This window comes from Saccopteryx bilineata, chromosome 1 (genome assembly GCF_036850765.1).
Source record: "Saccopteryx bilineata isolate mSacBil1 chromosome 1, mSacBil1_pri_phased_curated, whole genome shotgun sequence".
NCBI classification, from domain to species: domain Eukaryota; kingdom Metazoa; phylum Chordata; class Mammalia; order Chiroptera; family Emballonuridae; genus Saccopteryx; species Saccopteryx bilineata.
The window spans coordinates 346,338,261-346,362,341 of NC_089490.1; the positions used below are offsets into that span (position 1 = coordinate 346,338,261).

At 39.0% G+C, this 24,081-nt stretch overlaps 1 protein-coding gene across 2 annotated transcripts in view; it reads right to left on the reverse strand.

Moving 5' to 3' along the window:
* RNF169 (ring finger protein 169) overlaps positions 1–24,081 on the reverse strand; it is a 98,814-nt gene that overhangs the window by 44,747 nt on the left and 29,986 nt on the right. For both annotated transcript variants that reach the window (XM_066250078.1, XM_066250088.1), the window contains exon 2: positions 20,063–20,136. In XM_066250078.1, coding sequence (XP_066106175.1) covers positions 20,063–20,136 — 74 coding nt within the window. The remainder of the gene's footprint in view (positions 1–20,062; positions 20,137–24,081) is intronic.

Here is a 24,081-nt window from a genome sequence, read left to right on the forward strand (position 1 = left end):
CAAAAATAAACTGTGTTTTGTATACTCACAACTGTAAACCTACTTCTGCCCCACCCTATATTCCATTGTATATGTACCACAATTTGTTCATCTGTTCAAGTGTTGGACATGTGGGTTATATTTAGTTTTGGAATATTATGAATAAAGATGCTATGAACATTCATGTCCTTTGTGGACAGATGTTTTTATTCTGGTTGGCTAAATATCTACAAGTGGAATTGCTAGATCACACAGTAAGTATATGTTTAAATTTATAGAGCAACTACCCAAAAGTTTCCCATGGTGGTTATACCACTTTACTGGCATGCCTTGGATAGACTGCACGTTTGATTTCAGACCACCACTGTAAAGCGAGTATCACAATAAAGCAAGTTGCAATGTTTTGCTGGTGGTGAGTCTTGCTTTCAATTTTTAAAAAATGCAACACCTGTGAGAAGGAATAAAGTATGGTACAATAAAATGAGGCATGCCTGTTTACTGTCACTAGCAATGCATGAGCATTCCAGGTGATTCACATTCTCACATTCTTTTTTTTCTTTTATACACTCCTCCCTTACTTCTGTAGATATTGTTCTGTTTAGACTTCCTACCTCTATTGAGATCAATATTGGTAAAGTATATTTTCCTGGAAGTTTTTCATACTATCAGCGTTTTCCTTTTTCTTTTAAGCTTTTATTTACAGGAGTTCCTTGGGTTACGACAAAATTCTGTTCCTATGACAGTGACATAACCCAAATTTTGGTATAAGTCGAAACTCACTCTAGCCTAAGTCACTTATCCTAACACTGTTGTAAAATCATAAAGCACAACTAAGCTATAGGAAAAGGAAAAGGACATAAAAACACAACTATGCCACAGGAAAAAGAAAAAGACATAAATATACTGTACTGTATACTGTACTGTAGTAACAGAAAAAAATGACCAAAAAAATGAGTGTAAAAAACTGTACAATGCTAACAGTGTAAGCCAAAACACATCTCAATTTTTTAAAGTTCTTATGGGAGCAAGCATCACAAACTCAAAATGTCTTATGCCAAGACTGTTATAACACAAGGACCCCCTCGTTGGGGTGGGGTGTATAATGAGAATGATCAACTCATAGTTACTTCACTTTAGTTGTTCACTGAATGTTTATGTATGTGCCTTGACCAGGGGCAAGCTCAGGGTTTCAAACCAGTGACCTAGCGTTCCAACTCTATCCACTATACTGCCACAGGCCAGGCCCATTGTGGTTTTAATAAGTATTTCCCACTAGCTAATTATGTTGAGCATCTTTTCATGTGCTTAGTTACATATCTTCTTTTGTCAAGTATGTGTTCAAATCTTTTAACCTTTTTTAACCTTATTATTATGTGCAAGATTTCTTTATAAATTCTGGATACAACTCCATTGTTAGATACACGTTTTGAGAATATGTTCTTCCAGTCTTTGCTTTGCTTTTTCATATCCTTAATGAATGGAAGTTTTTAATTTTAATAAAGTCCAATGTATCAATTTTTTCTAATGTTACTAGGATTTTTTGTGTTCCTGTCTAGAAAATCTTTGCTTACTTCACAGTCAAAATCTTTTTCTGCTGTTTTCTTCTGTATAGCTGTAATTTTTACATTTAGTACATGATCCATTTTGAATTATTTTTTATATTGTATAGAGTTAATTAAGATTCACTTTTATTTATTCATAGGATATTGTTTATACCAGTACCATTGTTAAAAAACTATTCTTTTGCCACTGAATTATTTTCATGCCTTTGTGAACATAAATTGATTATATATGAGCGAGTCTATCCCAGGACTATATTCCACTCCATTGACCTATATGTTTTTCCTTATGTCAATACCATACTGTATTGATAACTGGCATTATATTAAGTCTTGAAATCTGATAGTAAAGTCATCCAAAAATAAGCCATAATTTTCAGACAACATAATCCATGTAGAAAATCCATTACAATCTACAAAAAGCTACTAGAACTACTAAATGAGTTTAGTAAGGCTGTAAAATAGAATATCACAATATAAAAATTAATTGTATTTTTATATACTTACATAAATGATTAGAAATTAAAATTTTTAAATGCCATTTATAGTAACATCAAAAATATAAAATACCTAAAATAAATCTAACAAAAGAGCTGAAAACTGAAAACCACAAAACATTGCTGAAATGAAAGGAGACCTAAATAAATAGTTGGATACACCATGTTGATGGGTTTGAAGACTCCATGTTATTGTTTTGTTTTGTTTTTAAGAATTTATTCATTTTTAGGAGGAGAGAAAGAGAGAGAAGGGAAGGAGCAGGAAGCAACAACTCTCATATGTGCCTTGACCAGGCAAGCCCAGGGCTTCAAACCAGCGACCTCAGCATTCCAGGTCAACACCCCATCTGCTGCGCCACCACAGGTCAGGCCAACTCCATGTTATTGAATGTCAATTCTCCCCAAACTGATCAATAGATTCAATGCAATTCCAATAAAAAACCAAGCAGCCTTTTCTGTAGAAATTGGCAGGCCAATACTTAAATGCGAATACATATAGAGAGAACCAAAAATAGCCAAAATAACTTTGAAAAAGAAAACAAAAAAGATTTATACTATCAGATTTCAAAACTTACTATAAAGTTAGTCAAAACAGCATAGTATTGGTGTAAAAACAAACAGATCAATGGTACAGATAGAATATAGAGCCGAGAAATAAACCCACAAGTATATAGATAACTGATTTTTAACAAGGGTGCAAGAAAATGCAGTGGAGAAAGGAATCTTTTCAACAAACGGTACTAAAATAACTAGGACATCCATATTCACAAAAAGCAAGTTAGATCTATATTCCACACCATATGTAAGAATTAAGTAAAAATGAAGCATTGACCTAAATGTAAAACCTAACACTATAAAACTTAGAGGGAAAAATAGGAGAAAATATTTGTGATCGTAAGCTGAGCAAAGAATTCTTAGGAAAAAATTTAGAAATTTATAAACTGTAATTTTGAAAGGTAAAAATTTCTCCTTAAAAGACTCTAAGAGAATGGAAAGACTGACAGACCAGGAGGAAAATACTTGCAAAGGATATACCTGATAAAAGACTTGTACCCAGAATATATTAAGATCTTTAAAAATACATGACCCACTATTTTTTTATTTTTTTTATTGATTTTAGAGAGAAAAGAAGAGAGAGAGAGAAATAGAGAGACAGGAACATTGACCTGTTCCTGTATGTGCCCTGATCAGGAATCAAACTGGCAATCTTTGCGCTTCGGGACAAGGCTCTAACCAACTGAGCTATCTGGCTAGAGCACATACACACTTTAAAAAAAAAGAGCAAAAGGTTTGAATGAACAAATAAACCAAATAAAATATACAGAAGGCAAACACCTGAAATGATGTTTAACAACATTAGTCATTAGAAAAATATAAATTTAAACCCCAATGAGATATCACTACACACCAATTAGAACTGCTAAAATTAAAAAGACTGACCATCTCAAATGTTGGCAAAGATTGAGAGAAACCAGAACTTTCATACACTACTGGTAGGAATTAAAATGGTAAAATCACTTTGGGAAAAGTTTGGCAGTTTATTAAAAAAAAAGAATGAAACATACACTTATCAAATAATCTAGCCATTTTATGCCCAAGTATTTACCTAAGAGAAAATGAAATACAGTGTGTCCGTAAAGTCATGATGCACTTTTGACCGGTCACAGGAAAGCAACAAAAGACGACAGAAATGTGAAATCTGCACCAAATAAAAGGAAAACCCTCCCAGTTTCTGTAAGATGATGTGGCAGCATGTGTGCATGCGCAGATGATGACCTAACACCGTGTATACAGTGGAGCAGCCCACAGCCATGCCAGTCGAGATGTGGACAGTACAGAGGAAAGTTCAGTGTGTTCTGTGGCTCGCTAAATTCGAATCCGTGACCAAAGTGCAATGTGAATATCGGCACGTTTTTAACGAAGCACCACCACATAGGAATAACATTACTCGGTGGGATAAGCAGTTGAAGGAAACTGGCAGTTTGGTGGAGAAACCCCATTCTGGTAGGCCATCAATGACAAGTCTGTAGAGGCTATATGGGATAACTACCTAAGGAGCCCTAAAAAATCTCTGCGTGAGCCCACATCAAACTGCACTGAATAGGTATGAAACTGGGAGAGTTTTCCTTTTATTTGGTGCAGATTTCACATTTCTATCTTTTTTTTTTTTTTTTTTTTTTTTTTACAGAGACAGAGAGAGAGTCAGAGAGAGGGATAGACAGGAACAGACAGACAGGAATGAAGAGATGAGAAGCATCAATCATTACTTTTTCGTTACGCATTGCAACACCTTAATTGTTCATTAATTGCTTTCTCATATGTGCCTTGACTGCGGGCCTTCAGCAGACCGAGTAACCCCTTGCTCGAGTCAGCGACCTTGGGCTCAAGCTGGTGAGCTTTTTGCTCAAACCAGATGAGCCCTCGCTTAAGCTGGAGACCTCGGGGTCTCGAACCTGGGTCTTCCACATCCCAGTCTGACGCTCTATCCACTGCGCCACAGCCCGGTCAGGCTCTATCATCTTTTGTTGCTTTCCTGTGACTGGTCAAAAGTGCACTATGACTTTACGGACACACTGTATACATGTCTATACAAAGACTTGTAAATGAATGCTCAAAGTAGCTTTGTTTTTAACAGCCAAGACCTGAAAGCAACCCAAATGTGTCTATCAATAAGTAAATAAATTGACAATAAGATAAATTATCAATAAGATAAACAAATTATCAATAAGATAAAAAAATTGACAAAACCATACTGTGAAATACTACTTATCAATTAAAAAGTCTAAACCATTGATTCATGCAATAAAGTAAATAAATCTCAAATTATGCTGAGTGAAAAATCCAAATAGAAAAGCATTAGCAACAAAAGAAAAAACAGATAAACTGGACTTCATAAAAATTTCTGTGCAAAGAACATTAACAAAAACTGAAAAGACCTACAGAATGCAAGAAAATGTTTGCAAATCATATATACATCTAATAAGAATTTAGTATTCAGAATACATAAGGAACTCTTAACAACTCAGCAAAAAGAAAACCCAATTCAAAAATTAACAAAGGACTTGAATACATGTATCTCCAAAGATGAAATACAAATACTCATAAAAAGATGCTTACCGTCACTATTCATCAGGAAAATACAAATCAAAACCATAATGAGATACCCACTGAATGACTATTAAAAAAAGAAAAAAAGTCCTGGCCAGTTGACTCAGTCGGTTAGTGCATTATCCCGAAATACCAAGGTTGCATGTTTAATCCCCAGTCAAGGCACATATACAAAGCAACAGTGAATACACAACAAAGTGGAACAACAAATGAACGCATTATCTCTCTTTCTCTCCCTTCCTTCCTCTCTTTAAAATCAAGCAATAAAGTTTTAAAAATTTAAAAAGAAAAAATAAGTAAGAGCCAGCAAGAATGTGGAGAAATTGAAATCCTCATACATTGCTGACTGAAATGTAAAATGGTGCAACTGCTGTGGTAAACAGTTTGATGATCTCTCAAAAAATTAAACATTCCGCCTGACCTGTGGTGGCACAGTGGATAAAGCGTCGACCTGGAAATGCTGAGGTTGCCAGTTCGAAACCCTGGGCTTGCCTGGTCAAGGCACATATGGGAGTTGATGCTTCCAGCTCCTCCCCACCTTCTCTCTCTCTGTCTCTCCTCTCTCTCTCTCTCTCTCTCTCTCTCTCTCTCTCTCTCTCGCTTCCAGCTCCCCCCCCTTCTCTCTCTCTGTCTCTCCTCTCTCTCTCTCTCTCTGTCTCTCCCTCTCCTCTCTAAAAAAAAAATAAATAAAAAATTTTTTAAAAAATTAAACATTCCATAATTGTATGACCCAGCAATTCTACTCCTAGGAATACATGGAAAATAACTGAAAACAGGGACTCAGACAGGCATTTGTATGCCAGTGTTCATTGTAGCATTATTCACAATAGCCAAAAAGTGAAAATGATCCAAATGTCCATCAAGAGATGAATGGATGAACAAAAAGTGATATATGCATACAATGGAATATTATCCAGCCATAAAAAAGAACAAAATATTAAAACATGCTACAGTGTGACTGAATCTTGAAAACAGTACGCCAAGTGAAATGAGCCAGTCACAAAAGGACAAATATTGTATGGTTTCATTTATAAATCTAGAAGAGACAAATCTGTAGAAATAAGAAGTAGGTTAGAGGTTACCAGTGGCTGGGGGATAGCGAAATAGGGAAATATTGATTCAAGAGTACAGAGTTTCTGTTTAGAGTGATCAAAAACTTTTGGAAAAAGATAGCAGTGATGCTGCATAACATTGTGAATATACTTAAGGCTACTGAATTTTACTTAACATGATTAAAATGGCAAAATATTTTATAATCTGAACTTTTTTCATACTTTTACAATTCTACTTACTTTTATATAAACAGGAAAAAATAAAGCTATTTTAATTTACTAAAACCCTCACTAATAAAACATTTAACAAAATATTTTGTTTTCTACTAGAGACAGAGAGTTGCAACAGCTTCTCAAAAATTCTCTAGTTTAAATTTCCACTAGCATTGAAATGATTTAAAACTATTCTCTAACCCATAATAACTACTATACTAATTTAGTAATCTTATAACTACTGATCCTCTCCTCTAATAAATAAAAGAAACAAGGAAAGAGCACATTGCAGATATAACCTGAATAACCTGCTATTCTGATTAAATTTGATCATGCTTTAATTTCCCAAATGAGTTATTTTCTTTAAAAAGCACATTACTTGGCCTGACCTGTGGTGGCGCAGTGGATAAAGCGTCGACCTGGAAATGCTGAGATCGCCGGTTCGAAACCCTGGCTTGCCTGGTCAAGGCACATATGGGAGTTGATGCTTCCAGCTCCTCCCCCCTTCTCTCTCTCTGTCTCTTTCTCCTCTCTCTCCCTCTCTGTCTCTCTCCTCTCTAAAAATGAATAAATAAAAATAAAAAATAAAAAACAAGCCTGACCAGGCAGTGGCGCAGTGGATAGAGCATCGGACTGCGATGCAGAGGACCCGGTTCAAGACCCCGAGGTCGCCAGCTTGAGTGCAGACTCATCTGGTTTGAGGAAAAGCCCACCAGCTTGAACCCAGGGTCGCTGGCTCCAGCAAGGGGTTACTTGGTCTGCTGAAGGCCCGCGGTCAAGGCACATATGAGAAAGCAATCAATGAACAACTAAGGTGTTGCAACGCGCAACGAAAAACTAATGATTGATGCTTCTCATCTCTCTCCGTTCCTGTCTGTCCCTGTCTATCCCTCTCTCTGACTCACTCTCTATCTCTGTAAAAAATAAAAAATGTTATTTAAATAAAAAAGCACATTACTTGATAAAGTTGTTTTTCCTCATCTGGGTAGTTGTAAGTAGCAAAAAACAAACAAACATGTTTAACATTTTTAGATTTGAGCATCCTATAAAACAACTATTCTTTCCTCATGCAGTCAAAATGAAAACTTATTCTTTTGAGTTTTTTCCTTCTTAGTATTATATAGTTTACCTACTCATAAAGATGTAGGAGATTCTGTATCTGTTTTCTGGTTCCAGAAAGAGGCATTTAAACACATGCCGAAAGTAAGCATTTCCTCAAAGATTACTACATAGCATTTCAGAGGAAGAAAAAAAATGTAGCAAAAGAACTCTAGAATAAAATACCACTAGTTCTGTCATGAACCAGCTATCCATCCTTACATAAGTCATTTCTCTTAAGAGGTGGCTCTGAAACTATATAACCAACAATTCAATTCAGTCAGCATATAACTACCTATGTGCAAGATATAGTATTATATGCAGTGGAGAATTAAAGAGACTTAAACAAACAGATCCATCTTAAAATTTAGTCTAACAGGAAAAAAATTTTTTTTAATATTTTTTTATTTTATTTTATTTTTTTAATTTTTTACAGGGACAGAGAGAGAGAGTCAGAGAAAGGGTAGATAGGGACAGACAGGAACGCAGAGAGATGAGAAGCATCAATCATCAGTTTTTCGTTGCGACACCTTACTTGTTCATTGATTGCTTTCTCATATGTGCCTTGACTGTGGGGCTACAGCAGACCGAGTAACCCCTTACTTGAGCCAGCGACCTTGGGTCCAAGCTGGTGAGCTTTTTTTTGCTCAAGCCAGATGAGCCCACACTCAAGCTGGCAACATCGGGGTCTCGAACTTAGGTCCTCTGCATCCTAGTCTGACGCTCTATCCACTGTGCCACTGACTGGTCAGGCGAAAAAAAAATTTTTTTTAAACGAGCAAATAACCTGATCTTCTGCAGTGTGACATAACATAAACTTACCAGGTAAATAAAATAAGTAAGTAAGTAAAGTGAGTGAGTGAGTGAGTGAGTGAGGGAATGAATGAATGGAGGGGTTGGGGGTACGGCCAGCTCAACATTCAGCTCATGATTTATTACAGAGCCAAATAGATTTAAGTGAAATGTTTAAGTTTTAATAAAGTACATTATATTCTAACAGTTCATGGCAGAAATAAAAGGAATTTTAAAAATATATAATTTTATACATAATTAGGTCCTAAAAGTTTATTTACCTTTAAAAAAATTCCTTCACAAAAGTTAATGTCTGCCTTATAGAGACATTATTCATTTCAGTAACTCATTGACCATATCTGATTACTTTGCACTCTGGCTAAGAACTGCATGCTTACTACTTGAATAATTTAGCTAGCAATGGGGAAAAATACTCCTAAAAAATAAACCAGTGCGGAGGGAGAAAAAAGAAAATGAATAGGTTAGTAAGCCAATTGAGAGAAAGCCTAAACCACTCATGTGATCCACAGAATTACTGAAAGCAGTTCATCTTTCCTCCTACAGAAACCAGGGAGATAAGCAGTCTAGAAGCCAAGGCTCTTTCCCTCACTACCTTTAACCTTCCAGAGTCCATTGATTGAAAGACAAACAAAAGCATGCTGGATCATATATTTCCCAACTCTTAACATAAAGCAACTATTACTTAACTACATGGTCAAGGCTAAGCACCTAACAAACTGTATAAGCAGAGGAAATACTGGTGTAAATAAGAAGCTTAATCCAACAAATAAATAGAACTTAAGAAATGAATCAGCCTGACCAGGTGGTGGCGCAATGGATATAGCGTCGGACTGGGATGCAGAGGACCCAGGTTCAAGACCCTTGAGGTCGCCAGCTTGAGCGCAGGTTCATCTGGTTTAAGCAAAAGCCCACCAGCTTGAACCCAAGGTCACTGGCTCCAGCAAGGAGTTACTTAGTCTGAAGGCCCACGGTCAAGGCACATATGAGAAAGCAGTCAATGAACAACTAAGGTATTGCAACGCACAATGAAAAACTAATGATTGATGCTTCTCATCTCTCTCCGTTCCTGTCTGTCTTTCCCTGTCTATCCCTCTCTCTGATTGTCTCTGTAAAAAATAAATTAAAAAAAAAAGAATCAATTATTTCAAAAGACAAAAACGACTCACAATCTCATATAGAATAAATCAATATTGAAAAATAATTTCTCCCTGAAAATTTTTTTCATTTCAAAATATTTACTTCAGACAAGGATGTAACAAGAATGTGTGTTTGTGCCTGACCAGGCAGTGGCGCAGTGGATAGAGCAATGGACTGGGATGCGGAAGACCCAGGTTCAAAACCCCGAGGTCGCCAGCTTGAGCGCAGGCTCATCTGGTTTGAACAAGGCTCACCAGTTTGAGCAAGGGGTCACTAGGTCTGCTGTAGCCCCCGCCCCCCGTCAAGGCACATATGAGAAAGCAATCAAGAAACAAACAACTAAGGTACCACAATGAAGAATGGATGCTTCTCATCTCTCTCACTTCCTGTCTATCTCTATCTGTCCATTTTCTGTCTCTGTCACAAAAAAAGATGTATGTTTGTGTGTGTGTGTGTGTATATATATATATATATACACATATACACATATTCTTTTTTAAGAATAAATAATTCCTCAATGTAGCAAGATGGAGGACTGAGCACATGCTAATATTCTCCTTCCAGTTAAAAATGTCATAAAATGTCAGAAAACTTCTTTTTAATACACTATATCTATAAAAGCACAGAAAAGCAACAAAAAAGCATGACATTAGCAGTCAAAATCACAAATACCCAAAAGATGGAACTGGTTTTCATATCTAAAGGTTATAAACAAGCGGTTCCCCAAAACATATAAATGGCCAGCAAGCATAAGATGCTTATCCCTAATAATAGGGAAATGTAAATTTAAAAAAATAAGAAATCATCTTACCCAGCAGATTAACAAAATATCAAAAATAATGACAATGGTTTAAAGCACAGATTTGAAAAGGGGGTCTCTCTTTTACTGTTACTAAGAGAGTAAGCTGAAAAAGTCTTTTTAAAAGGTAATTTGTTGATAATCCACCAAAATACAAAGTGTATATACTCTTTAAATCTGCACTTTCACTTCTAGGAATTTAACCTAAAGGGAGTATTTGCTCACTTATGGTCATGTGTGTTCAGTGCAGCATCTCTTTTAAATTGGGAGAAATGGGAAACAATTTAAATGACCAATAATAATAAATGGTTAAGTGAATTATGCTTCATCCATACTATGAAACATCATTCAGGATGAAAAAGAATTTATATAAAAGCCCTCCCCTCCAAAAAAAATTATATTGTTAGTAAGAAAAAAAAAAGCAGAAAGATTATATCCCTCAAAAATCTTAGCTTCTTTCAAGTATTTATAGACTGACAAACCCAAAACCCTTCTTTATGTTAGTTACCTACCTACTTCTGTCAAATCCCCTAATTCACAGAAAAACTTATCATCTAAGTTTCTCTCTAGCTACTTCAGTGATCATTCCTGAAGACTTCAATATCAGTATACTCTATCAGTTCCTTCATTTCCTTCTAAATAAATCTTTTCTTCCATCCTACTTCAGTTATCTACTCCTATGATCATACCCTAAACCTTGTCATCTCCAATAACTAAACCACCTCCCAGTCTCACGACCTCTCACATTTAGCCCACCACTTCCCGGCTTTTCAGCTTACCTTTATGCTAGTAACCCTACTTTTACAATTCTTTATCACCATTAAAACTTCCAGTCCATTGACCATATAACATTTTCACTGACCATTGTGTACCTCCTGTTCTCAATTCCCTCCTTAAATAACCATGGTCCCAGCCCTGACCGTTTGGTGGCTAGAGCGTCTGCACAGCATATGGATGTCCCAGGTTTGATCCCTAGTCAGGACACACAAGAGAAGCGACCATCTCCTTCTCTCCCCCTGTCTCTCCCCCTACTCTCCTTCTTCCCCTCTGGCAGCCAGTGGCTCAACTGGTTCAAGTGTCAGCCCAGGGCGCTGAGGATGGCTTGTTGGTCAGTGTCAGCCTCAGGTGCTAAAAATAACCCAGTTGATTCTTATTGGACCCAGACGGGTTGCTGGATGGATCCTGGTTGGGGCGCATGCGGGAGTCTGTCTCACTATCTCCCCTCATTTCACTTAAAAAAAAAAAAACCATCATCCCAAAACTATATATACCAACTAACTGTTTAGACATTCAAGTCCACTGCATCTCTCTCTCCAACATATTTCTGGCAAAACCCTAACGCTTGTTAAACCCAACACATTGCTTATTCCAAAAGTGTCCTAATTGGTCTTATTTCCATTCTTGATCCAATAAGGCAGAGATGGCCAGATGTCTACCCAATAGCTAGTCTCTCCTTCCTTAATAAGAGAACTCAGATTTGCTAGGGAGATAATGTACTCAGCAAAACACCATGCTTCCAAGCCTCCCTGGCAGCTACAGGAAGTCTGTGACACTGGAATAAAATAAATAAATAAATAAATAAATGAATGAATGAAAAGGTGAAGTCACTGGGTGGGGCTCTGAAGAAAGCTCTTTAAAAAGACCCAATTCAGGCCCTGGCCGGTTGGCTCAGTGGTAGAGCGTCGGTCTGGCGGGCAGAAGTCCCGGGTTCGATTCCTGGCCAGGGCACACAGGAGAAGCGCCCATCTGCTTCTCCACCCCTCCCCCTCTCCTTCCTCTCTGTCTCTCTCTTCCCCTCCCGCAGCCCAGGCTCCATTGGAGCAAAGATGGCCCGGGCGCTGGGGGATGGCTCCTTGGCCTCTGCCCCAGGCGCTAGAGTGGCTCTGGTTGCAACAGAGGGACGACCCGGAGGGGCAGAGCATCGTCCCCTGGTGGGCAGAGCGTTGCCCCTGGTGGGCGTGCCGGGTGGATCCCGGTCGGGCGCATGCGGGAGTCTGTCTGACTGTCTCTCCCCGTTTCCAGCTTCAGAAAAATACAAAAAAAAAAAAGACCCAATTCAGCTGACATGTACTTTCCTGCCTTCTGTCTAGATGTGATTCTAGAGAAGAATCAGCAAACTTAACTACAGTAAGACAGACACATTTGAAGATGTCTAAATAGAAAGGCAAAGGGAGCCTGAATCCCTGATGTCATTGAGGTGCCATATCAGTCCTGGACTGCCTACATCCAGTTTCTTTTTTGTTTTTATTATTTATGTTTAGTGAAAGGAGTAGGGGCAGAGAGACAGACTCTCACATGTGCCTTGACTGTGATTCACCAGGTAAGCCCACTAGGGGGCAATGCTCTGTCCATCTGGGGCCATTGCAATCAGTGCCACCTTTTTTTTTTTAGTGCCTGAGGTAAGGCCATGGAGCCATCCTCAGCACCTGAGGCCAACTTGCTCAAGTCAATCAAGCCATGACTGCAGGAGAGGTAGAGAGAGAGAGAGAGAGAGAGAGAGAGAGAGAAGGGGGAGGGGTGGGAAAGTAGATAGGTGCTTCTCCTGTGTGCCTTGAATGGGAATTGAACCTGGGACTTCCAAAATGCCTGACTAATGCTCTACCACTGAGCCAACCGGCCCAGGCCTATTTCTGTTACTTGAGAAAAACAAAACTCCAAATTTGTTTGAGTCATTATTTTGGGGTCTCTACTATTCACGGTAACCACTAACTCTTAGGCCCAATACAACTTATTCCCCATACAGCAACCAGAAACCTTTTAAAAGTATCAGCCAGATCATATAACTAGGTTCCTATCACATTTTAAATAAATTAGACTCCTTACCAGGTCAACTAGTCCTTTCTCTCTCAGCTCATCTCCTACCACCCGTCCACTCACCACTTGTACACTCAGCTCCAGCCACACTGTTCCTTGAAAGCCAAACTCGTTTCTGTCTCAGGGTCTTTGCATTTGCTGCTCCCTTTACCTGGAATGCTCTTTCCTCATACCTTTACTTAGTTTGCTCCTGCACTTCTTTCATGTCACAACTTAAATGGTGCCTTCTCTGACAGACCTTCCCTGATCACTCTTATCTAAAACAGTCTATTTGTGGCTCCTTAAATTTTCCTTCCACTCCCTTAACTCTTCTTATTCTGCTTTATTAATACATATATATTAAGTACGTGTTTGTTTATTTAATGTCTGTCTTCCCCACTAGAATGGAATCTCCCTGAGGGCAAGTACCTCGAGTATTGAGTATCATATTCAGCACTGTATCCCCACCCCCTCAACACCTGGCATGCAGTAGGGACACAATCAATAAGTGAATACACACCATGATCTCATCTATACTGAAAAAGACTAAAGCATGAGTGCATGCATGTGTGTGTGCATGTGCATGTATAAGTAGTAAAGGATCTACTATTGACAACAGTTCCTTTGGGAAAGAGAATGGGAAATAAGGAAAAAAATCTTTCACATTTTGCTCTGCATATTTCTGCATTACTTTTCTACTTTAAACTATAACATATGGTAGAAAGAAAATTTTAAACATACTTAGAAATATAAACCTATTCATAGAATCAAAAAATTTAGAAACACATAGTAACCTCAGTAAGCATAACACTACCCCACAGGTAGAATAATCAATGATTATTAAGTAAATACCTTTTAAAAGAACCAGAATTAGAAAAATAAAATTTCTTACCTTTTTATAGCCTTTATAAAGGGTTATACAGCCACTTATACAAGATAATAAAGTATACCGAATAAAATTTTGTTAGTAGTATGTTACAGATCAAATTAGTAATGGTGAGTTCTGTAGAATTAATTCCCACTTACCATCCCTTGCCCAGTACCAACTTTTTTTTTTGTATTTTTCTGAAGCTGGAAACGGGGAGAGACAGTCAGACAGACTCCCGCATGCGCCCGACTGGGATCCACCCGGCAAGCCCACCAGGGGCTACGCTCTGCCCACCAGGGGGCGATGCTCTGCCCCTCCGGGGTGTCGCTCTGCCGCAACCAGAGCCACTCTAGCGCCTGGGGCAGAGGCCAAGGAGCCATCCCCAGCGCCCGGGCCATCTTTGCTTCAATGGAGCCTTGGCTGCGGGAGGGGAAGAGAGAGACAGAGAGGAAGGAGGGGGGGGCTTGAGAAGCAAATGGGCGCTTCTCCTATGTGCCTTGGCCGGGAATCGAACCCGGGTCCCCCGCACACCAGGCCAACGCTCTACCGCTGAGCCAACCGGCCAGGGCCAGTACCAACTTTTAAAGACCTTCCTCCCCTAGAGATTCATCCAGATAATTATATATTTATTTTGTTTTAGAAAAGATGCACTCTGAGACATCTTTTTCTCTTATCAAATTCTCCATACAAATGTCTAGTCCTTGCAAGTTTTCTATAACTTTATTGAGGCATATTTTACATATTATATAACTCATCCATTTCATGTATATAATTTAAAGATGTTTAGTAAATTTATCAAGTTGTGGAACACACCACAAATCAGTTTTAAAATTTTTCACCACTGTAATAAAATCACTTATACCCATTTCTTGTTAATTCCCATTCCTACCCCTACTCCAACTAACCATGAATTTATTGTTTGCCTCTATACATTTGTAGATTCTGAACATTTTCTATAAATGGAATTATATAATATGGTCTCTTGTATCTAGCTTCTTTCACTTAGCATCTTTTGGGGGTTCATCCATGTGGTAGCATGTATTAATGATTCATTCCTTTGTATTGCATTTAGTATTCCACTGTATAGATGTGCCACTAGTGCTTTTGATTTTATGACTTGAATTTCAATTTTGCAGGTTATGAAATGGATGCAGGATAACTTGGATATTTGCGGGGAAGGACCTATCGCTCTTATTTAACCCAAATGACACAGGTTATAAATCCTATCCACCTTATGCAGGATGAGACCATTCTAGTTTCCTTCAACATTTGCCAACAGTCCCTTTTAAAGCTATCTTTCTCTCTTTCTCCTAACAGGAACAAAGTACAGTTCTCCAAGGTTTACTCTTTCTCTCTAGGCTTATAAAATCTTCTGTTCTTACTATGTCTTCTGCTTTAACTCATTTTTTTTTTACCTCTCAGTCCTTGTTCTCTCTCTATATTCAAGCTAATAATTTTTAAATTTCCACATTCTCCAAGTTTTTGAAAAGTTACATTAAACTAAGCATCTGCATAGTCAGGAATTTTATTTAGGAGAAATCTGTGGTTCTTTGGATGTGGTCCCTGAGAATAGTTTCTTACTATGTAGAAAAAAAGCTTTGAAAGTGATTTTTTAAGAAACCTAAAAGACAGCCTGACCTAGCAGTGGTGCAGTGGATAGAATGTTGGCCTGGGACACTGAGGACCCAGGTTCAAAACCTCGAGGTCGCCAGCTTGAATGTGGGATCATAAACATGACACTATGGTCTCTGGCTTGAGCCTAAAGGTCACTAGCTTGAAGTCCAAGGTTGCCGGTTTGAGCAAGAGGTCACTTGCTCAGCTGTAGCCCCCCCCCCCCCCCCCCCCCCGTCAAGGCACATATGAGAAAGCAATCAATGAACAGCTAAGGAGCCACAATACAAGTTCATGCTTCTCATCTCTCTCCCTTCTTGTTGTCTGTCCCAACCTCCCTTTCTCTATCTCGCTAAATAAATAAATAAATAAATAAACCTAACAAACAAAAAATCAGTACCATATACCAATATAAAAGGAGCATGAGGACCCACATGACATCCTCATTTTTTTTTTTTTTTTTTGTATTTTTCTGAAGCTGGAAACGGGGAGAGACAGTCAGACAGACTCCCGCATGCGCCCGACCGGGATCCACCCAGCACGCCCACCAGGGGGCGACGCTCTGCCCACCAGGGGGCGTCACTCTTTTGCGACCAGAGCCACTCTAGCGCCTGGGGCAGAGGCCAAGGAGCCATCCCCAGCGCCTAGGCCATCTTTGCTCCAAATAGACTCTCGGCTGCAGGAGGGGAAGAGAGAGACAGAGAGGAAGGAGAGGGAGAGGGGTGGAGAAGCAGATGGGCACTTCTCCTGTGTGCCCTGGCCGGGAATCAAACCCGGGACTTCTGCACGCCAGGCCGACGCTCTACCACTGAGCCAACCAGCCAGGGCGACATCCTCATTTTTAAAAGGCTCAAAGAACATAGACTATATAAGCACAGTTTTCTATCATCTTTTCTCAAGTATGGCCTTGTTCCTGTATGTGACCTGACCAAGGATCAAACCTACAACCTTAGTGCACCGGGATGACACTCAAACCAACTGAGTGACCAGCCAGGGCTAACATGAACTTGTTAATACTGATTTTTTCATTAAATATAAAAATGCTGCCCTGGCCGGTTGGCTCAGCGGTAGAGCGTCGGCCTAGCGTGTGGAGGACCCGGGTTTGATTCCCGGCCAGGGCACATAGGAGAAGCGCCCATTTGCTTCTCCACCCCTCCGCCGCGCTTTCCTCTCTGTCTCTCTCTTCCCCTCCCACAGCCGAGGCTCCATTGGAGCAAGGATGGCCCGGGCGCTGGGGATGGCTCTGTGGCCTCTGCCTCAGGCGCTAGAGTGGCTCTGGTCGCAATATGGCGACGCCCAGGATGGGCAGAGCATCGCCCCCTGGGGGGCAGAGCACCGCCCCTGGTGGGCATGCTGGGTGGATCCCGGTCGGGCGCATGCGGGAGTCTGTCTGACTGTCTCTCCCTGTTTCCAGCTTCAGAAAAATGAAAAAAAAATAAAAATAAAAATAAAATAAAAATGCTATAAATAATGTTACTGTCTCACCTATTTTATGAAAATGTCTGATTTAGATTAAGTGGAATACTTATCTTTATAAAATATTAAATATCCACATATAGAATGATTATCTATTTATGAAGGTGGGTAAGCGATGGTGCTTCAGGAAGAGAGGGCTAGAGGAAGGATGATACAAATCTGAAACATAACTCTTATTACCAGCCTTTTTGTTTGTTTAGAAAATAAATTTAACAGGGTGACACTGATCAATAAGAGTACATATGTTTGAGGTAAACGTTTCTATAGCATTTGAACTATTGATTATGTTTTATACTTATCACCTGAAGTCAGATAATTTTCCATCACCTTATATTTGTCCCTTTTTTTTTTTTTTTTTGTATTTTTCTGAAGCTGGAAACGGGGAGAGACAGTCAGACAGACTCCTGCATGCGCCCGACCGGGATCCACCCAGCACACCCACCAGAGGCGACGCTCTGCCCACCAGGGGGCGATGCTCTGCCCCTCCGGCCCGTCGCTCTGCCGCGACCAGAGCCACTCTAGCGCCTGGGGCAGAGGCCAAGGAGCCATCCCCAGCACCCGGGCCATCTTTTGCTCCAATGGAGCCTTGGCTGCGGAAGGGGAAGAGAGAGACAGAGAGGAAGGAGGGGGGGGTGGAGAAGCAGATGGGCGCTTCTCCTATGTGCCCTGGCCGGGAATCAAACCTGGGTCCCCCGCACGCCAGGCCAACGCTCTACCGCTGAGCCAACTGGCCAGGGCCTTGTCCCTTTTTACTCCCTTCTCCTTACCACTTCCCTATCTCCTCCTTGTATCCACTATGCTTCTATGTCCATGAGTCTCAGTTTTATATCCCACCTATGTGTGAAATTATACAGTTCTTAGCTTTTTCTGATTTACTTGTTTCACTATGTTCTCAAGGTCCATCCATGTTGTCATAAATGGCAACATTTCTTATGGCTGAGTAGTATTCCATTGTATATATGTACCACATCTTCTTTATCCAATCCTCTATCAAGGGACACTTTGGTTGTTTCCATGTCTTGGCCACTGTGAATAATGCTGCAATGAACATAAGAGTGCATGTGTCTTTACGTACCAACGTTTTCGAATTTTTGGGGTAGATACCCAGTAGAGGGATTGCTGGGTCATATGGTAGTTCTATTTTTAATTTTTTGAAGAACCACCATACTTTCTTCCATAATGGTTGTACTAATTTGCATTCCCACCAGCAGCAAATGAGTGTTCCTTTTTCTCCACAGCCTCTCCAACACTTGTTATTACATACTGTCAGGTTGATAAAAGCCAATCTAACAGGTGTGAGGTATCTGTTAGTTTTGATTTGCATGTCTTGAAAAGTTAGTGAAGATAAGCATCTTTTCATATATCTGTTGGCCATTTGTATGTCCTCTTGGGAGAAGTGTCTGTTCGGGTCCTCCATTTTTTAATTGGATTGTTTGCTTGTTTGTTGCTGAGCTTCGTGAGTTCTTTACATATTTTGGATATTAACCTCTGATTGTAGCTGTTATTTGCAAATATCATCATCCCGTTTAGAAAGCTGCCTGTTTGTTTTGTTGTCAGTTTCTTTTGCTGTGCAGAAGTTTTTTACTTTGAAACAGTCCCATTCATTTATTTTTGCCTTTATTTCCCTTGCCTTTGAAATCAAATTCATAAATTGTTCTCTATGGCCAAGGTCCATGAGTTTAGTACCTATGTTTTCTTCTATGTAATTTAGTGTTTCAGATCTTATATTTAGGTCTTTGATCCACTTTGAATTAATTTTTGTGCAGGGGGACAAACTGTAGTCAAGTTTCATTCTTTTGCATGTGGCTTCCCAATTTTCCCAGCACCATTTATTGAAGAGGCTTTCTTTTCTCCATTGTGTGGTTTTGGCTCCTTTGTTGAAGCTGGTTTGTCCATATCTATGTGGTTTTATTTCTGGGCCCTCAATTCTGTTCCACTGGTCTGTATGTCTATTTTTCTGCCAATACCATGCTGTTTTGATTATCGTGGCTCTATATTATAATTTGAGGTCAGGTAGTGTGATACCTCCAGTTTCATTCTTTTTCCTCAGAATTGCTTTGGGTATTCAGGGTATTTTATGGTTCTATACCAACCTGGTGAGTTTTTGTTCTCTATTTCTCTAAAAACTAACATTGGGATTTTGATGGGGATTGCATTAAATTTGTATATTGCTTTGGCTAATATGGCCATTTTAACTATGTTGATTCTCTCAATTCATGAACATAGAATATTTTTCCATTTCATTGTGTCTTTTTAAATTTCTTTCAATAATGCTTTGTAGTTTTCAATATATAGATCCTTCACATCCTTTGTTAAGTTTATTCCTAGGTATTTTTTGATATTGTTTTTGCAGTTGTAAAAAAAATTGTTTAATTCATTTTCTGAAGTTTCATCATTGGCACATAGGAAAGCAATTGACTTTTGTATATTGATTTTGTATCCTGCAACTTTACTGTATTGGTTTTCTGTTTCTAATAGTTTTTTTATTACCAGCCTTTTTGGGGTATTAATTCTCTAAGTGATTCCCAAACAATTAGCTTGAAAACACTCAAAATAAGATGTAGTGGACACAGGTAAAAGCTTTCCCAAGGGAAATTATTCCATTACCTGCTTACTGGCCTAAGTTACAGTTCTTCTACAACAGAGAAAGCAATAAAAGAGAACGCCTGTTACATGTAATTAGAAGATCCTTGCAAGATAAGGAAGAATAATACAAGCTATTATTAGTAAAGCTCTAATGTTAGCTTTTAACTAACATTTAAATGTCAAGAATACCTCTCTTGATGACCAGTTATTGCAGCAGGTGTGTGACAGGCACTATGAGCTACACTTTCATATTTGAAAGGACAGCTTAAAGCGGTTCTTAGTTAAGGTTTCCTCTACTTCCATTATAGCTACAATCTAACTATGCTGCCATAAGCTAGTGTAGAGAAAGACTGGCTCTGCATTGCAAATTTTAAAAACACCTCGGTAAATAAAAATTCCCACTAATCATTCTTTAATGCTACTACTTCAATTTACTTTAGAAAATGAATGGCTTGATAATATGTATACTATACCTTTCTTAGGTTTTCATATTCCTCACGAAGTTCCCCAGGCTTGCTTAATTTGATTGGTGTTCTGAATATAAACTCTGGAAGAAAGAGAAAAAGAACACAATTTTTAACAGGACTTTCTAGGAAGCAACCAACCAACACCTAGTCTTATTGCTCTCCTCACATTATAAACTACATTAAAAATTGTTGTCAGCCCTGGCAGGTTGGCTCAGTGGTAGAGTGTTGGCCTGGCGTGCAGGAGTCCTGGGTTTGATTCCCGGCCAGGGCATACAGCAGAAGCGCCCATCTGCTTCTCCACCCCACCCCCTCTCCTTCCTCTCTGTCTCTCTCTTCATCTCCCACACCCAAGGCTCCACTGGAGCAAAGTTGGCCCGGGCACTGAGGATGGCTCTGTGGCCTCTGCCTCAGGCGCTAGAATGGCTCTGGTTGCAACAAAGCAACGCCCCAGATGGGCACAGCATCGCCCCCTGGTGGGCATGCCGGGTGGATTCCCGGTCAGGCACATGCGGGAGTATGTCTGACTGCCTCCCCGTTTCCAACTTCAGAAAATTGTTGTCATCTTAATTTAAATATTCATTCATTCATTCAACAGATAATTATTAAAATGTGTAAACCAGGCTCAGTTCTGATCACTGGGGAGGAGCAGTGAACAGATCAAGTCCTTGCTCATATGGAGTTTACAATATTGTAAAGGGAAACAAATAAGTGTGTGTATGTAACACAACTGGCAGTACTAAATGCAATGGAGAAAAATAAATGTAAAATTAAAGAAAAAGATTATTTTATTTAGAGTGGCCTGGAAGGGCCTCACTGGTAAAGTAACATATTTAAAAGACCTTAAGGAAAAACTGTATTTACAACTCTTAGTTCAGTGTTACAAAATAACATTTTAAATGAGCTGAAGTTTTATTCATAATACTGTATTTTTCTGTTTTCTTTTCAGTACTGCCACCGGACTGTTTTCTTGTACACAGTCTATACATATTTTCAGTATATAACCAGATTTGTTATCTTCACAGCCTTCAGTGGTTTTGATCTGCCTAGAAAATAAAGTCAAAACTCTTCAACATGTCACTCAAGGTACTCCAGAGACTGAGCATAACTATCTTTCTAAAACACTCTCCCTTTCAACCCTAGTTACAATATAGATGCCATATTTTCTCAGCTATAATTCCGAATCCAAGATATCCAGGCCCACAGGAGGCATGCAATATATGTTGATTATATAAACAGATGATAAAAATTCAAGTTAAGAACAGGAATAGACCCTGTCTGGTTGGCTCAGTGGTAGAGCGTCAGCCTGGCGTGTAGATGTCCTGAGTTCTCTACCCCTCCCCCTCTCCTTTCTCTCTGTCTCTCTCTTCCCCTCTCGTAGCCAAGGTCCATTGGAGCTCCGTTGGCCCGAGTGCTGAGGATGGCTCCACGGCCTCTGCCTCAGGATGGCTCCACGGCCTCTGCCTCAGGCGCTAGAATGGCTCTGGATGCAACGGAGCAACGCCCCAGATGGGTGGAGCATCACTCCCTAGTGGGCTTGCCGGGTGGATACAGGGAGGGAGCATGTAGGAGTCTGTCTCTCTGCCTTCCTGCTTCTCACTTCAGAAAAATTAAAAAAAAGAAAGAATAAGAATAAAAGATAAGTCTTAAATGTTGTTAAAAAGGAGAGGAGGCCTGGTTAGTGCCTCAGTGGATAGAGCGTTGGCTCAGGGTATGGACATCCTGGGTTCAATTCTCAGTCAGAGCACACAGAAGAAGCAACCATCTGCTTCTCTCCTCCTCCCACTCTCCCTTCTCTTCCTCTTCTCCTCCTGCTGCTAGTGGCTCGATTGGTTTGAGTGTGGCCCCAGGCACTTTAGAAGAGCTCTACTGGAGCATGTTGGCCTCAGGTGCTGAATATAGTTTGGTACTCAAGCATTGGCCCCAGATGGGATTGCCGGGTGGATCCTAGTTGAGGCACATGCAGGAGTCTGCCTCACTATGTCCCCTCCTCTCACCTTAAAATAAAAAAGGAGGGAGAAAGTACACACTTCTATATACCCATATATATATTTAGTGATAGAAACAGTATTTATTTTGATTTACTAATAACTCTACATTCCAGTGAGGTTAATAAGTACTTACAAAAAAGTAGGCTCCTCAAAAAGATGACCTTTGTTATTTTCAGCTGACTCACCTATTTTAGAAAGACTTTATTTGGTACACCTGAGAAGAGTGGAAATTACTTAGATATAAAACACTGCACCTAATGCTGGTGCAGAAAACAGTAAAGGTCTAACCAAGTATTAGAGAATTGTTAGACCCAAGCTTTGGGAAATAAAACATTCCATCACCTTCATCCACTTAAAATAAAAGTCCTGATGACTATCGTAATCAGGTCCCTTAAGCATTCTAGGCCAGTGGTCAGCAAACCACGGCTCGCGAGCCACATGCAGCTCTTTGGCCCCTTGAGTGTGGCTCTTCCACAAAACATCATGTGTGGGCGCTACCACGATAAGGAATGTACCTACCTATATATTCAATAGTTTAGGTTTAAAAACTTTGGCTCTCAAAAGAAATTTCAATCGTTGTACTGTTGATATTTGGCTCTGTTGACTAATGAGTTTGCCAACCACTGTAACAGTATTTAAAATTAGGTGCTTTAAAAGAGAAGGGGAAGAAGAGAAGGAAAAGAAAAACCCTTAAGGCAAAAAATACTTTCAACCCTTTTATGTTGAACCTATTACATGTAAGATACTTCATATATATTTTCTCAGTGAAACTTCACAGAAACTTCATAAGGCAGGTATTATACACATTTTACAATAAGGAAAATGAGTGGTTAATGACTTGCTCAAGGCCCCAGAACTAGTGCATGGCAACACCAAGAGAAAAGCATTAATAAGAACAAAGACAGAAATTATATAATGAATTAAAAGGCAACCCATCAAGAAGATATAATAATCATGAACTTAATGAACATATATCACAGCAAAAACTGATATGGTTATAAGGGGAAATTAATATATCCAAAATAACAGTAAGAAAATATAACACACCGTAATTAAAATCAGATAGATCAGGCAGACCAAAAGTTAACAAAATATTTTAAAAATTGAATAATAAAATTAACAAACTTTATATTCACTCAATGAACAGAATATATACTCCTCAAAGCAAACAAGGAACAATTAAAAATATACTAGGTCACAATGAAATTTCAAAAAATTTCAAAGAATTCATATTATATAGAGCTTGCTCTTGAATCCAGGTGCTATTTTCCAAGTCAAGTTTTCTAGCTCCTGGCTGATTATTCTGGTTTACCCAATTTTCTTAATATTTTGCTTAAGTTTGCCAGAGTCAATTTCTACAGATTACAACTAACAACCCTGCTGATTCTTTTTTTTTATATGAAATGACCAATAAACCAACCTCTAGTAAAATTGGTTAAGAAACAAAAAGAAGAGAGAAGACAAATTAGTACCAAGAATAAAGACAAGGACCAAAATATGGTCATCAAGATGAGTTTAAATCTTGAGAGCTATGAAAACAATGCTATAAGGAATGATCTTGCATATGTATCATTTTGAAAGCCTGCAAGTATATCCATAGATTAAAATGCTGAAATCAAAACTGCTGAGGTCAAAAGCTATGTGTTTTTGTAATTCTGACAGACAACACAAAATCACCTTTCCTTCATGAAGTTTATATCAATTTATAGTCCTACCAGCAATGAATGAAAGTGCCATTTCTTCACACCTTTTCCAACAATGTTGAAACTTTTTAGCTTTGTCAATCTAGTAGGTGAAATTTTACATATTATTATGAGTAAAATTGAGTACTTTTCATGTTTGAGTTATTTACATTTCTTTTGACATGAAATGTATATAAATTTCCTTTATTGCCACTGAGTTAACTTTTTCTTCTTGATTTGGTAAAGCTCTCTCTATATAGGAAAAACCAGTCTTATGTCACATGAATAGTAATACTTTATCATGTCTTGACTTTGCTTATAGTGGTTATTTTTATGTAGTTATATTAATCAAACT